At 43.4% G+C, this 15,526-nt stretch overlaps 1 protein-coding gene across 2 annotated transcripts; it reads left to right on the top strand.

Annotated features, from left to right (window-relative positions):
• The first annotated feature begins 823 nt into the window (after nt 1-823).
• Nucleotides 824-15,105, top strand: KCTD7 (potassium channel tetramerization domain containing 7). 2 transcript variants are annotated; one of them, XM_032130124.1, is made up of 6 exons: nt 824-1,067; nt 2,740-2,849; nt 4,958-5,150; nt 5,813-5,982; nt 6,974-7,152; nt 8,651-15,105. In XM_032130124.1, the coding sequence occupies exons 3-6, from the start codon at nt 5,007-5,009 to the stop codon at nt 9,025-9,027; spliced, it is 870 nt and encodes a 289-aa protein (XP_031986015.1). In that variant the 5' UTR covers nt 824-1,067; nt 2,740-2,849; nt 4,958-5,006; the 3' UTR covers nt 9,028-15,105. The 2 variants fall into 2 exon arrangements, with proteins under 2 accessions (XP_031986015.1, XP_031986016.1); XM_032130125.1 differs by having other exon boundaries at nt 826-944.
• Nucleotides 15,106-15,526: the final 421 nt, after the last annotated feature.

Genomic DNA, 15,526 nt, shown 5'->3' with positions numbered 1-15,526 from the left:
TTTATTTCTTTATTAATTAATGGTTCTGCTTCCAACTTAAGATTTAAATAATTCAAGATATTGATGTGTTAATTATAATTCAAGATATTGATGTGAGGGAAGATATGATCTCATGTCCTAGGTTTGGATCTTATTTTAAGGTTTGCAATTTAATGCTTTTCGTTTGCTTTTAATAGCTGGGTGATGAAGAAATAGTAAATTGGAGTGTCCCACTGAGGGGTATAAGGAAAGTAACGTGAGATTTGTTTACTGCAGGAAGAAGTAGGTAATTTTTAGCCTCTTGAAATTGTTCCTCAAAAGCAATTGTGTTCAGAGATGCTCTGCTGGGGGGAAGCTGCTGCTGGGAGTTGTATCCTGAAGTTTCGATCTTTAGGATACAGTGTGGAACACGATTATTTCTATGAGGTGTTTTTGGGGTGGTTATTGTGTCTCAGTTTTTGCTCTCCTCGGTGGTTCAAGGTGCTGATGGTGGTTTCAACCTTCCTCACCGGTTTTGAGAGGAGTTTTTTCCAAAATATTTGTATTTCCATAAATTCTCCTCTTAGGATCTGACACAGTTTTGCTTTTCCTGCGTTTCTTTGTTGCTCCCTTTGGGATGATTACCGATAAACCCCGCGTCCCCGAACGACTCTTGGGTGCCTTGAGGGACGAAGATTTCCCCGCTCCTTCCCACACGCGATCCCGGGGCCTCCCCTGGTGCCGGCTGAGGGCAGCGCGGCCCCGGTGCTCCCGAGGCCGCCAATTAACCCCGGCTAATTAACGCCGGGCGTTTCCCTCGGAGCTGCGCGGAACTGAGGGATAATCCCCGGTCCCGATGCCGCTCCCGGTGCCGCCTCAGCGGCTCCGCCCGCCGGGACCCGGATGGGCCCGTACGTGACGCGGGGGCGCGGCCGCTCCCCCCGGGCCGGAGCGGAGCCGCAGCCGCAGCCGCGGGCAGGCACCAGGTGAGCGCGGGCGGGGACAGCCGGCCCCGCTGCCCTCATCCCTCCCCTCATCCCTCCCCTCATCCCCTCCATCCCCGGCGGGGCTTTCCCCGCGGCCGGGGCTCCGGTACCGACCCGCGGCAGGTGAGCGAACGGCGGGGAGGCCGCGGGGTTGGAGGGGGTCGGGGAGCGGAGGAACCGCGGCCGGGGCCACCCCGCTGCCCGGTCAGGCTGTCACCCCGGCAAGGCGCGAAGTGAGAGTTAAGAGTTAATTGTTAATTAGTTATTAATGAATTATTGATTAAATTGACGGACACCTGGTGTATCCAACAGCCGGCTCAGTCCTGAGCTCACCTGGGGCTGTGCTGCCCCATCCACCTGCTGTGGCGATGTCTGTGTTCGACGCCTGTGCTCCTCACAGCTGTCAGATGGCTCCAAGCTCTAAAAGCTGGGGAATTCTGTGTGAGGGGCAGTGCCAGGCACCAGTGTGAGTGCAGCCCACTGGTCCCCACTGGTCACTCCCAGCCCCCAGCCAGGTGTCCCTGCTGTCCTGCTCCTGCCCTGGAAGGTCACTGTGATGGAGAGTCCCATTCCACCCACCCATACACCCTGTTTCTGCTCGCAGCTGCAAAAGTTTGATTACATTGTCCTTTCATCATACTCTGTGTTGTTGTTCATGAGTAGAGATGCTGGGATTTTACAGTCCAGGATTTTCCAGTCCAATGTATAACACAGTTTATTGCAGCTCAGAGATCCCAGCCCCTCTTCCAAGATGTTTCTTTGCTATTCTGACGCAGATTTGTTGGAATTTACTGGATGTTGTGTCTTTTCCCTCTGTGTTCACACATACCTTTCATCGTCTGAGTCTCTTGAAGTTGGTGGTGCAGAGACTGCTAAATCAGGTGTCATTCTACCCCAGTTTCTCTTAAAAAAGGGGGAGCCTTCCTAACAATCCAGCTGGTATCTCCCCCAAAAAAGCACATCCCAAAGAGTTACCTTTGATCAGAAGTTTGTGTGGGTCTCTTGTAATGGGTTCATACATCAGTACCTTAATGAAAAAGACTCTGTATAACCCTTATGTCATTTTTCGTTGGTATGTAACTTTTTTTAGGTTTGTAACTTTGCCAACACTGGTGCAACCTCAGAAGGTATTTAAGAAAAAGTTGTTTAAAACAATATAGAGGTGCTGAGGGAACAGCAGAGCCTTGAAAAGCTTTTTTAAATCTTAGCATCAAGCCCAGCTCAAGGGTTGCTGTCATTCCCTGGGGAATGAAGCCAAACTGGCAGGGCCAGTTCATTTACTGAGCTTTCCTTGCTGTGTGTGGGACAACATCTGAGCTGTCCCCAGCAAAGCTCCAGGAAGCAATCCCTGCTTTTAAATGACAGGTGGAAGGACTGGAAGGAGGCATTTCTGGTAGAGTTGGGTGCTGCTGATGTGTGGTTCAGTCAAATATTTGATTTAATGATAATTTTGTTTATAGGTGGTTTTCCCATTAACTATCTGTGGATCTAGATCTAGATGTATTTGAAAGTGAAATGGAGGCATTTTATTTATTAAATAAATAAATTCTGTAAATTTAATGAGAGATTTAACAAAGGAGTATTTCTGCACATAGTTAAAAATAATTATTACTTTAAGTGGCAGGAAGAGGATCAGCCCAGGCTGGATGGGGCTTGGAGCAGCCTGGTCTGTGGACATGGCAGGGGGGTGGAACTGGGTGATCTTTAAGGTCCAGTTCAACCCAAACCATTCTGGGATTCAGCTGGATGTGTTTTCTTCATGAAATGCAGTGATTAACTTCTGTTTTTATTTTAGGAGGACTCTGCTCCTGCCAGCACAGCTCTGTTTTGCTGCTCCGTGGGTGAACAGGTGAAGCCAGCCTAGAGAGGGACTTCACTCACCTTTTAATGAACATCAAAAAACAGGTTCAACTTGTCAGTCGTTAATCTTTTTATTGCCACTGAGCTTATTCTTGAAATCCTGCTCTGCTAAACCTCATTATTGAGGGTTGGTTTTGTGTGGATGTTCCAATGGTAGAGAAGGTTGTTACTCCTGAGCAGAACATAATTAATGCTGTCTCATGGCTTTTTTTCTTGGTGTCATATTGAAGGAGGATTATGAAAGAGGTAGAAAAATTCCTTTTTCTCAGGCTTCCAGTTCTGTTAGGAAAGAGGCCCTTTTAGGTGCAGTGCCAAATGGATGAACTTACCCCAAAACCCCATTCTGTGGTCAATAATGCTGGTGTATTTAATGGAGTGAATGTTGTTTATTCACAGTCCACTCCATTTAAGGGAAATCTATGGGACATCCTTGAAAAATGCAGACAAAGAACACATCTTTGGTCAATCTTGAGTTCTTTTGGATAGTCTTAAGAGAACTGGAAATAGCAGCTAAAGCACTGGCAGCATTATAAATAATGCATTCACAGTAAATACGGGCTCACCCTCAATTTTTGACTGTGCCTCTTATAAATGTTTTTCTGCAAGCTGTTTCTGGGTGATAATTTGTTTACCTCCTTAAAGGAATCCCTAGCAAAATAATATTTCATTTATATTGTGTGTATTCTTTATCTGTGAGGCATAGTTGAGTTGTTTGGATAACTGATGATGTCAGAAGAAATGTTGTTTTAGGACAAATATTAGAGTTGTTAATAGGATGTGACCCTCCAGAAGCACTTCTGTCCTTATTTATCTGCCTGTGCGTTGGACTGTGGTGAGAAAATGATTATGAACTGTAGAGAACAGAAATTAAATCCCTCTGCTGAGCTAAGCCAAACCTCTTAAGGAGCTGCAGCTCAAACAGAAATGTTTGAAGCTTCAGAGTAGCTACTTATCTGTGTTTATTAGGGTGTTAAACAGGATCTAGAATTCACTTCCAAATTTTGGGGAAAGAAGGCTGAGTTTTTGTCTGATCAGGTCTCTAAAAATACCTGTTTTGCCCAGGAGCATCCCAGGTCTGTTTGGGTTCACTCTGAACTCAGTATTTCCTTTAAGAGCTGAGATCTGACGGTGTGCACAATGACTGTTAGCAGAATAATTAATAAAGTATTTAAAATTTATATGTCATTTTTTCTTGCTGATTTAGAGAGGAAGCATCCTTTAGTTAATAAATAAATGTGCCAGACGTGCTTGTGCAAGTAATCCTCCTCTTTCTATATCTTATAGTGATTTGAGAGAAGGTTTAGAGGTAGATAAAGCCTCTGGCAGTGGAATGTCTTTGTTAGGGAGTTGTGATGCTGCTGGAGACATCCTGGGAGCAGGGATTTTACATAATGCAGTGTAAGGAGAGCAGCGGCGTTTCTCTTTGCTACTCTGCTCTCTCAATTATTATTTTTATCATGCCGTTTGTCAGTGCATCCCATTCTCCCGTTGAGCTTGGACTGAGAAGCCTTGTAGCTGTTAAATTAAATTGATAATTAGCAGCTTGATAAGGAGAGTTAAATATTTGTGTCTCATGCGCGCGTCCGTGTGTGGTGCGATGTGATGCAGTGGGCAGGCAAACGTCTGCGTTCCCTGGCTGGTTAGAAATCCCGATTTTCCCATTTCCCAGGGAATTCCAGAGCCCAGCCGAGCCCGTCCGCACTCCCGTGAAGGTGACAGACGAAGCCGGGTGTCGCCAATGGCAGGGACGCGTCCCCGCATCCCGCCCCTGGCAGGGCTTTTTCCTGCATCCCGCCCCTGGCGAGGGACAGGCTGGGCCAGCGGCCACCCAAATTCTCCCAGCAAATGACATTTTCCTGCAAAGCCACGCCGGAGCCAATCGCTCCCTGCACCGCGCAGCCAATGGATGCCGGGCTCTTCCCCAGCCCCTGCCGGCGGCTCCGGGGCTGGAGGGCCTTGGAACAGCTGTGCCAGCGGCATTGCTGCCCCCAGCCCTCCGCCGCGGTGCTCGGCATCCCTGCACCATCCTTCTCCCGGGAGTAACGCTGCCGCTGGGAACGCTCGGGGGGACGCGGCCGCTGCGGGCTCCTGGGCTGCGGAGAGCGCCCCGGTGATTCGGGTCATTTGGGTAATTAATTTGGGTCTCCCTTCAGCACTGCCACGGCCTCCTACCCAGCAGAGCTGCTCCCCAGAGCCAGAGGGATGGTGGTAGTCACGGGGCAGAACAAAGTGAGTGCGAACCCGGATGATGCCATGTCGAGCTCGGATGCAGAGGATGATTTCCAAGAGCCGGCCACTCCCACCGCCACCCAGGCAGGACAAGCGCTACCTCTGCTGCCTCAGCAGGTAAGGGCTCACCTGAGGATGGGGATGATCAGCACACGCTGCTCAGGATTTCGTTGTGGATATCCGGCTCACTTTCCACGTTTGAATAAAACAAAGTCTCTTGAATTTATCTGAGTAGCTGGGCAGCTTTATTTACAAGTTCCATCCAGGTTTGGACTTGAGACATGCAGTTAAGTGTTTATTCTGGTACTGATGGCATCCTGGCGTGTGATAGTAAGATTTTAGGCCTGATGTAAATAAATACAGATTTTTTTTTCAGTGTATTGTATAGTCTGGTTGTTTAAAGGAACCAGCAGAGTGCAAGTCCCAAGGGTGACCTGAGATTTCCTTCCTTTTGATTCTGTGTAAGGGGTTTTGTTTTGTTTTTTCCTTTCTCCAAAAGATCCAAGAGGAGGCATTAAATGCCACCTCAAATATCTGCTATTCCAGCTGAGTGATTTCTGCTGTTTCAGATTCCCAGCTACAATTAAACCACTCCCTGGTTCCTCCCAGAAGCCAAAGCATCCAAGTTTTTACCCCTCAAAGCTCCCTGGTTTGTGGCAGTGGGGCAGGAACCACACATTTGTCCTGGTGGCAAACTGCAAGTGTCTTTTGGAAGCTGTGCCCTTTGTCACCTGCAGAGGACTCGAGGCTCCTTTCTGATGTCCTGGTTGCTTTTGCAGTTCCCAGAAGTTGTCCCACTGAACGTGGGAGGGATGTTTTTCACCACCAGACTGTCCACGCTGCGGAGGTACGAGGACACCATGCTGGCAGCAATGTTCAGTGGCAGGCACTACATCCCCACAGATGCTGAGGGCAGGTACTTCATCGACAGGGATGGCACCTACTTTGGGTATGTACAGAGTCCTCAGGACAACCTTGGAAAGTTCTTACCGAAAACTTATTTTTAAACTAATTTTTAACAGGTTTTTTCCTCAGAGTTAAATCATATTTGTGCAGCATTTAATGTTACACGCCTTCAAAGTATCACAGGAGTAATTGCAGTTCAAAACTCTTTGGTGGTTGTGCAATGGGAAAGGCAAAACAAGAAATGCTTTGAATTTGTGCAGTGTCTCCCCTAGAGTACCACCTTTCAAGGTATCAAGTTGTTTTGATGGTTTAAAGAAGTGTTTGGTGTTGCTTTGCGTAGGAAACTCCTTTGCACAACACTGGGTTTTTATTGATATTCAGTGTTTATAATGAAGAGGGAATGGGAGGAAGGAATCTAGGATTCTTACAAAGTTAAAAGAATGATGTTTTCAGTCTTTAAACAGGATATAAATGCTAAAAAAAAGCACAAGCCTTAAAGAATTTCTTTTTCTAAATTATTTTTGCTGGTAGCGCCGTACTCCATCACCTCCAGGATTTCTTCCTAAGTGCTGAGCTTTTATTTCATTTTTAATTAAACTAACCATGATTACTAATGCTCTGTTTGAATTGGGGTGAGATTGCTAATAAAGGCAATCAGTGTTCATGGGTTTGGGTCTTTGCCCACAGCACACCTTGCATTTGAAATGCAGTGACTACAATCTCTTTCCCATGAAACACTGTGGCCTCTTCTGTGTTATAAATGGTTTCCTCCACATTGAATGTTTTGTTTAAAATACACTGATATTTTTTCAAATGAGTTTTGACATCAACAGAGAGGCAAAATGTGAAATGATGGCTTGGAAACCTGAACATGGCAAACGGTTTTACAAACAAATGTTGGGAATATGGATCATTTATTTCAGTTACTGTCTCAACAGAGCAAACAATGAATATCCAGCATTTCCTCTCCTTTCCCATCTGCAAGAGTTTTGGCAGAAATGTGTTTGTTAATGATATTTTTGCCCTTTTTTCAGAGACATACTAAACTTCCTACGATCTGGTGACCTGCCCCCACGAGAACGAGTGAGGTCAGTGTACAAGGAAGCTCAGTATTATTCCATAGGACCATTGCTAGACAATCTAGAGGATATCCAGCCTCTTAAAGGAGAAAAAGTTAGACAAGCTTTCCTGGGCCTAATGCCATATTACAAAGGTAAATAAACAAAGTAGCACTGACTGTTTCTTCTAGTGGGATTCCAGTGTTATACCTCGTGCTTTCCATCTGCTTTCAGCTCCCAAACTAATCCCATTGCAGCTGGGAAGTTTATTTTGTATTTTTCATGCTGTTTGGATCTTTGAGGTCTCCACATCCTGCTGCATCCCAGGGTGTGGATTTCTGTGCTTAAAAGGGAGCAAGATTAGGCCATAATATTATTAAATGAGAGGGTTTGTCTGTATTTGTTTTGTCAGGACTTGTGTACTAGTTTGAAAACAAACTAGTGGGAGGCACCAAGTCAGAATAACAATTTAATGGGGAAATTAAAGAAAAGGAAAAAAAACTAAAAGAAAACACTGGTTCAAACTGACAGAGTCAAGATACAACTTGAGTCCCTGTTAGGCAGGGTGGTGGTAGCAGTCTGGTAGAATGGTGGCTGCAGTCCTCTGAAGCGGTGATCCTGTAGGAAAAAAGGGTCTGCTCTTCCTCAGAAAGTCCAGTGGTGGCTGTGTGGCTCCTGTACTCTTGAAATCCAGTGGAAGGGTTGTCTCTGGTGTTCAGAATCTCAGATTATATCCACAATGGGATGCTTGGTTCCTCCCTCTGGGTGGAGCATCTCACAATGGGGTAATGAGTCATGAGGCCAAGTGTTGATTAGGCTCATTAACAGAAGATAGTCCGGAGGGAGTTATCTCTGAGTCAGGCGGCAGGACAATGATGGGCAATTAACAGGAAGATAGTCTGGGGGGAGGAGGCAAGGAAACACTGCCCCTCCTGATTTCAACAGCTCATGAGGATGGGAATAGAATACACTGCAACCCAGGACAACTTGCAGCTGAATAAACTTAAGGCCACCAAGTTCACCAGATAACTGAGATTGATTTGAATTTTCTATGTTTTGCTACATGCTGCTAATGCTGATACCTTTTCCTGGTGTTAAAATCAAGAGTCAAACACAGTTAGAAGGGGAAAAGGGATTTTACCTTGGTATTTATTTTAAGGATCCTTAGGTGCACACGTCCAGGTCATGTGCACCGAGATGCACCCCGCCGAGTGTGTGTGTCCTCCCAACATCGTGTATAACCTTATAGGTGTTACTAATCAGCAGATCTATCAAAGATTTCCCAATGAGAGGCTCAAGTGAGCCCCCCATCCCAAGGAACCTTCCCCTGGATGGTTCTATCTTGGTTTACAGAATGTGTTCTGGAGAGGACCTTGGGCTCTGGGGCACACTGATCCCCAGCTATGAAGCTTCTAAAATGTTGAGTCTCTCAGCTTGACAAACAAGTCCAAGAATGTAGGCAAAAAGTACTAGGAATACAGAGTTGTAAAAAGGTATAACAGGGGTATAAAAGAAAAGGCAAAAATCTTCATGGCATCAATACCACGCTGAGAACAACTGCAGTGAAATGTTTCACGTGAAACAATTGCTTTTGATCTCTTTTCCTTGGTGCTTTGTTGTAATTCTCAAGTCTTTGCCCTTTTCTTTTTTCAGACCATCTGGAGCGAATCATCGAGATAGCCAAGCTGCGAGCCATGCAGAGGAAAGCCAGGTTTGCCAAGCTGAAGGTGTGTGTGTTCAAAGAGGAGATGCCCATCACTCCCTACGAGTGCCCCCACTTCAACTCGCTGCGCTTCGAGCGGAGCGAGAGCGAGACGAAGCTCTTCGAGCACCACTGCGAGGTGGACGTGTCCTTCGGGCCCTGGGAGGCCGTGGCCGATGTCTACGACCTCCTGCACTGCATTGTCACCGACCTGGCCGCGCGCGGCATCACCGTGGACCACCAGTGCATCGGCGTGTGCGACAAGCACCTCATCAACCACTACTACTGCAAGCGCCCCATCTACGAGTTCAAGATCACCTGGTGGTGAGTTGTGGTGGCAGAGCAAAGGGATGCAAGGACTTCCAGAGGACACAAAGATTCTTGGCAGTGGCGTTGCTGCTCACATTCCTTGGGATCAGCCTGCTTGGCAGCAAAGGGAACCTGGTGCAGGGGTTGGGAAAACCTCTTGAAACTTGAAAAACCAGCCCGAAATCAGACTGTTGGCTCAGGTACCTTAACGAGGCACAAAACAAAATCACCTCATGGGAAGGATGGAGGGCAGTGTCTGAACATCTGCTCAAAGGTGCCACCAACTACGTGGCTTCAGGATGGAATTGCAGATTTTTTTCCTGCATTGGTGGGAATCTGGGGTGCTACTAAAGCTGACGTTTCAGTTTTACCCTCCTAGAAATGTTTTAGTTCCTCCTTCAACTTTACCACTTTATAAAATTTGAGTCGTACCCAGCACAAAGATTCTGGAAATGTCATTCTGATGTACTAGATAATTAAAAAAACAACAACAAAAAAAGGAGTATTCCCTATATATTATTAATTGTTTGTCAGGGTTAAGCTGTATTTCTTTTTAATTAAGAATCTACATTGTGAATTATAATGTTACACTTCAATTATTTCCATTGTTATCAAAAGGAGTAGCAGATTTGGAATATATTCCTTAATGCTTTTAGGAATAATAACTGTTCATGGAAGACTTGTGCCTGTTTTTAGCCTTAGAAATTCTAAATGTTTACAATATCTACAAAAAAAAAGCTCTTTAGAATCAGGTCATTTACAAAGGCTTTTGGTAAATGAGAAAACCCTGTATGTATGTTCCTATTAGCAGTAGTGAGAGGAATATTTAATGTATATTATTTTATTACTGACTCTTTTTACATTCTGTGATATTAAACTTTATTTTAGACTTAAAGTCAGATGATATTAGACAAGTGCTTCCTTCACTTCACCTTCTTTGGACAATTAAATCTTAATTTTATCATTCTTGTTGACCCCTCCTGGTGTCATAGTGGAAAAAGAAAATTCAACCTTGATATTCAAATATTTCTCCACTCTAAAGCAGTAGGAAACTTCTTTCCATGCTGGAAGAGGCAGCCACTGCAGAATTATATTTTCTTCAGAAGGTAATTTTTGTACTTCTGACATGAGCAACCACATCCCAAATTTTAATTCCTGAATTCAGCCCAAAACTGAAATGGAGAAAAGTCTGAAAATCTTATTGTTTTGTGAGGTACAGAAAACTCAACCCACTTGAAGGGGCTTCAAGATAACCTTAAAGAGAGAGGAAAAGGAAATATTTGCATATTACATTCCATTGGATTAATTAATCCAAGAATACTGCTTAATTCAACTTTTGACCAAAATCCTTAAGAAACATTAATGACAGAGATCAAAATTCTCAGTTAGCTGAGGTAATTTTTAGAATAACTCTAAGAACTTTAGGATCAAATTGTCTTGCAAAAGAAGAGACCCTTTTTTTGCCTCGTCACCCTTTGAGGTATTGAATTTAGGAATGAAATTGTCTCTCTAAGGTGAGCGTTTCCCTGCTGATCTCTGCAGTGTTTCCTTTCACAGGGATCACTGTGCTGAGTTTCAAGGCCAGAGATAAATCTGAACAGAGGGAGTTCTGCACATTTGGATCTAAATTTAAGTTTGTTTCAATTGTTGCCTGAATTAATGGCCTTGGTTTTACAAGTTCTTGCAGTTGTGTTTGGCAACCCAAAATTAAAAGTTAAGCTGAGACTAAAGTTTCTCTACAATGAGAGGAAGCTTTGCTTGGTTTCTTTGCTGCTTTGCTGCCTACATTTTTTCTTTTTTCCCAAGGAATCTCAAACTGCAAACCACAATTTCTTATAAAATTAAATAACATCTTAAATCTGAGCCTCACAAAGTTCTGGCTGCTTGTGCACTTCAGATATTTAAGTTCCGGATTTTCAGATTTACAGATTTAAAATTTCAGATTTTCAGATTACAATGAGAATTGCAGTTTTACTGGGATTTTCAGTGGGGTTTTTTTTACCACTTCCCATAAATGTATTTACAGAACTCTGGTTTGGATTCCAGCACTCCTCGCAGAAATGGATCACAATTTGTTTTTCACAGTGTGTTTTTTTGGTTTGGCTTTAGGAATTTTCCTGCTGTTGTTCAGGAGAAGCTGTGATGACAAAATTCCTGTTTCAGTCAATTTTGTTACTTCTTTATATGCACACGTTGGGATTTTGTAACTTTTTCCTGTTCATTGCTTCAATAATTAAGGAAGGTGACCCAACCAAAAAGAGAAAATGAAAATCTTGGTCTGTATCAGCTGTGTCTTAATCGAAGTTCTCATCCTCCTGAAGACATTAAGTGCAATACTGGAAAGGAAAACATGGATTTAAGCCCACATGCTTTAATTAGTGCTGGAATTTGGGATTTGTGCAGGTTAACAACATTTTAATGGTTCCAAGCAGTCTTTGTTTACAAGGATTGAGCTGCTCTTGCCTAACCTGTGCTCATTTTTTGGCAGAAGCAGAAGAATTGTGCAGGTGGATGGCAGGGGAGTGTCATCTAAAAACTGGGTTATGTAACATGATTGATTTCTCTTTTCTGGGCCTGTAGCGTTTGAAATTCTACATTTGCAACAAAAAAATGTGAGTAGCTGATCTACTAAATCCATGTTTGAGAGGACTGATGGGTTTTGTATAGAATTGGCTCATTAAACTATGGAATACTGCTTTTTTTTTTTTCCTTTTTTCTTCTCCTTTTTTTTTATTTAGGACTTTTCTTTATATCTGGGCAGGCCAGAGTTTTGCTAAAACATTTTTCTGTGCTCCCTTAGCTTTTTTTGCCACTTTTCCACCCCCACACTCCCAAATCCCTGTGTGTGTGAGCAGTAAATGGTCTCCTGTCATCAATATTGAATATTGGGGGAATGGTGGAACAGTTGATATTTATTTAAAATGAGAATTATTAACTATTTTTTACATTGCTCCGTGTGTGTGAACAAAAACATGACAAGACCAATGTTTTTAACATTTCCTTTATATCCCCTGTGGAGTGGTTTTTAACAGGGAACAAAGGGGGGTCTCACATGAAGTGAGTTGGCCGATTCCACAGCACGTGAAATGTTTCTGCATCTGTTTTATGCTTGTGAAATAGGAAGAGGGAGAAAAAAGGAAAATAAAGAATAGGAAAATAAAAAAAAGGAAAATTACCCTTCTTTATGAAGCACTCAAAAATGACATGAAAAGGTGTTTATGCACAGCAGCCGCTTCATGGCTGTTGATCTCAAGAGTTTAAAAAAAAATCTAAAATTAACTTTTGGACTTGGTATAGACTTTTAACTTGAATACCCAATATTCTGCACAGGAATCTGAAATACTCCTTGCTGAACTTCCATCCTCCTCAGAGGAAAGTGAAGGTGCCTCCAGCTTTGATCTGGGAAGCCTTTGAGCCATGAACAGATCCTTATGGTGCATATGCTGGATTTTTAACTACAGTTTAATTTTTATTTTAACCTATAATGAGGGATCAGCTTCTGCATTGATGAGGATGTGAGTTCTTTTTTTTTTGGAAGCACTTCAGGTTTAGTTACCTTAATAACAAAAGCAGTCAATTATTGCAGCAGGAATTTCTGCATCACCCCCTCTTGAGGGATTTTTTAAGTTTTAGGGAGTCTGCTTGGGAGACACCTCATGATGTAATATATGCAAATACCTGGATTTGTTAACGTGAATATTTCTGAGATTTTGTTGTTAGTTGTGTAATAATCTCTCCTGAATCTAACAAGAGTGATAAGGGTTGAGTTAAACACTGGTTTTGTGATAAGCCAGCTCATGCCTTAGGTATCTCCTGCCCTCATTTGTAAAATCACCCATCCCAAAGGCTGTTAAGGTTACAGGAAAACCAGGAATCTTTCTTGGCTGTCCACAGTGAGTGATGAGGAGAATCAGGGCTCCTTAATCCACTCCAGGCTCCATTCTTGGAGTCAAAGTGGTCACAGGGTCTGGCTCTCGAGTCCTTGAAGGCAAAACTCAAACCCTCCTGTCATGAGGAATGAGCTGATTTGCAGATCAGCTAAACCTGGCCTTGCTGAGGGATTGTTAAAATTCCAGCAAACTGAAGGATGTGGATAGTTTAAACTGCTCTGATGGCTTTGTTAAGCCCTGATCTCCTCTGAGTTGGTGCAGTGGATGTTTTCTGATACAGAGGTTGGGCAGTCCTTTTATTTGAGCTTTTTGGTGTATCTGAGTTTTCCCAGTGAAACCTGAAGCCCAGTGAGCTGATTTCCAGTGAGTCCTGTGCACTGAGCACTGGTTTTTGGAAATAGGGAAGTGGGAGGGAATTCCTTCTGCAGTGTGATTCCCAGGGACAATCCTCACTACCTCTAAAGGAAAACTTTGAGATCCTGATCCCCACTCCCCCACACCCCCTCTGTTGGATGAGTGTAGGAGGAGATGAGGTGTCTGGGCTGAACATTCCCAGTTAATGACTCCAACTGGATCCCCCGTGGTCCTCACCCCCTTCTCTAACCTTTCACGGCTGCAATTCCATGTGCAGGAAATTTATCTCTTCTCTGCTGCACCCTCAGATTTGTTTGCCAGCTTATTTTAAACTCATTATTAAACTGATATTTTAATATTGCAGTATGGTGACTGTTAGTGTCTAAAGAATCTTATTTATTAAATTCTACTACTCTCAAAAATACCTGAATAAATGGATTAAACTAACATAGAGCACAATCACTTTAATTTCACCCTTCTGCTTTATTTTTTCTTCCTAATGACTGTTAAGAAGTGCAAACTCTTACTTCTTTTAAGCACTTACATAGGATATATGTATTCAGCCTAAGCAGTATTTTGGGGGCTGAGGGCCTTGCTGTGAGCTGAAGGATAGCTGCATGATCCCTCATCTGGTTTTTTCCCTAAAAAGCTAATCACTGATATAATTAAAGGTCATGGTTTTCTAGCTTCATTTGGCATTTGCAAGCTCTGGGAGCCCTCGTTGCCAGGTTTATCCTCACTGCTCGTTGTTTAGAGATGACAGGGAACATGATGAGGGAGATGATGGAAGTGGCAGCAGGGAAAAATTCCTGTCAGAGCTGGTTGTTCCCATTGCAAAGTTGTTCTTTGTGTTTGGTTTCAGCTCTTGTGTTGGGAGGCACAGGAACATCCACCCCGTTTGTGTGAGCCCTCCACCACTCACCCGTTTCTGTGTAAGTTCATCGTGCAGTGGTTCTGGGAGAGGAAAGGAAAATCCAGTGGCTGTGGATTGCACGGGGAATGCAGCAGTGATGGGTGAGGTGGCTGCAGGGTCACACTGCTTGAATCTGGTTTAGAGGACCTTTATGTCACAGCTGGATCTTTCTTTTCTGCATGGCAAAGCAGAGCAATCACTTGGGACACAACTGCCTGGCAGGTAAGGGAAGATTTCAGAGCAGACAGCACAGAAAAAATGATCTCTTAACTCATTATAAACTCTGGGATATATTTCTTTTGCTTCTTTTAATGACTGCTTTACTTTGGACAATTTACAGACCCCGCTGGCTTTAGGTTGTGGTTGGCATTACTGAGCCCTGAAGATGTTTTCAGGTTTTTCACACACAGCACAGAGGACCCAGGATACTTCTAAATTTTGGGCTATGAAAAAAACCAACCCGGTCTTTCATTACCTTTCTGCAAATAAGCTGATTTCAGAGGATAACTCTGTTCTGTTATTATCTCCTGTATATAATTCTCTAACTGGAAATCACTTTCCAGAACAGCAGTTCGTAGTTATTTTACTTACACAAGCTTAGTATAAGTTTACCTCCACTCTCACTGTGACTTTTATAAATGGATTTTGTTTTGCTGAATTATAAATTATATGTGTCTATGCATTGTAACCCGTAATGCCTTTGAAAATCCAGCCTGGATGCTAACGATCAGGGTTTGGAATTATCTCCAAATGTGTTTCGTTAATAATTATGTTGACGTGTGATGTTCAATACTGTGAGTACTGCAGTGTATTATTTCTTAATACTTTTGACTTTTCAGTTCAGGTAATATATAGTCTATATGTTTTTTATTTAAAACACATAGAAGAAAATGTGAATATAAAAGTTGTGTTGTGCAATAAAAAATTATGATACTGAAAACTGTTGGAATTCTGGCTCATCTGGTCTGCAGCCACTGCAGTGCCTTTCCTCACCTTCCCTGGCATTTCAGTGTGCTTTGCCTGACTGCAAATGAAAAGTAAGACACGAATCTCTGTCCCAGGCTGTTTTAATGGCATTTAGTCGTTTATCATCACTTCCCGAGCAGATGCCACTTGTGCAGTGTGTGCTGTCTCCGGCATCAGATCATTCCAGTGCTTTCAATTCCATCCTTCTTCCCCTGCCCACCCATTCCTGTGACAGAGCACAGGGACGGTCCCAGTAGCTGCTGGGATTGTGCAACGCTCAAAAAGAACCTGCCCGTGTTCAGAAGAAGAATTTCCCCCTTGTTTCTTAAGTAATTTCCTTTCTATCCGTCTGTCTCATAGGGGAATGTCCGTGCTGAGGGGGAAAAAAAAAAGGG

The sequence above is a fragment of the Corvus moneduloides genome, chromosome 20 (genome assembly GCF_009650955.1).
Source record: "Corvus moneduloides isolate bCorMon1 chromosome 20, bCorMon1.pri, whole genome shotgun sequence".
Classification (NCBI taxonomy): Eukaryota; Metazoa; Chordata; class Aves; order Passeriformes; family Corvidae; genus Corvus; species Corvus moneduloides.
This window is presented reverse-complemented; position numbering and strand designations above follow the sequence as displayed.

Coding starts and splice junctions, on each gene's coding strand:
- KCTD7 (XM_032130124.1), top strand. CDS start 5,007: ATGGTGGTAGTCACGGGGCAGAACAAAGTGAGTGCGAACCCGGATGAT. Junction 5,151..5,812: donor TACCTCTGCTGCCTCAGCAG/GTAAGGGCTCAC, acceptor TTGCTTTTGCAG/TTCCCAGAAGTTGTCCCACT. Junction 5,983..6,973: donor AGGGATGGCACCTACTTTGG/GTATGTACAGAG, acceptor CCCTTTTTTCAG/AGACATACTAAACTTCCTAC.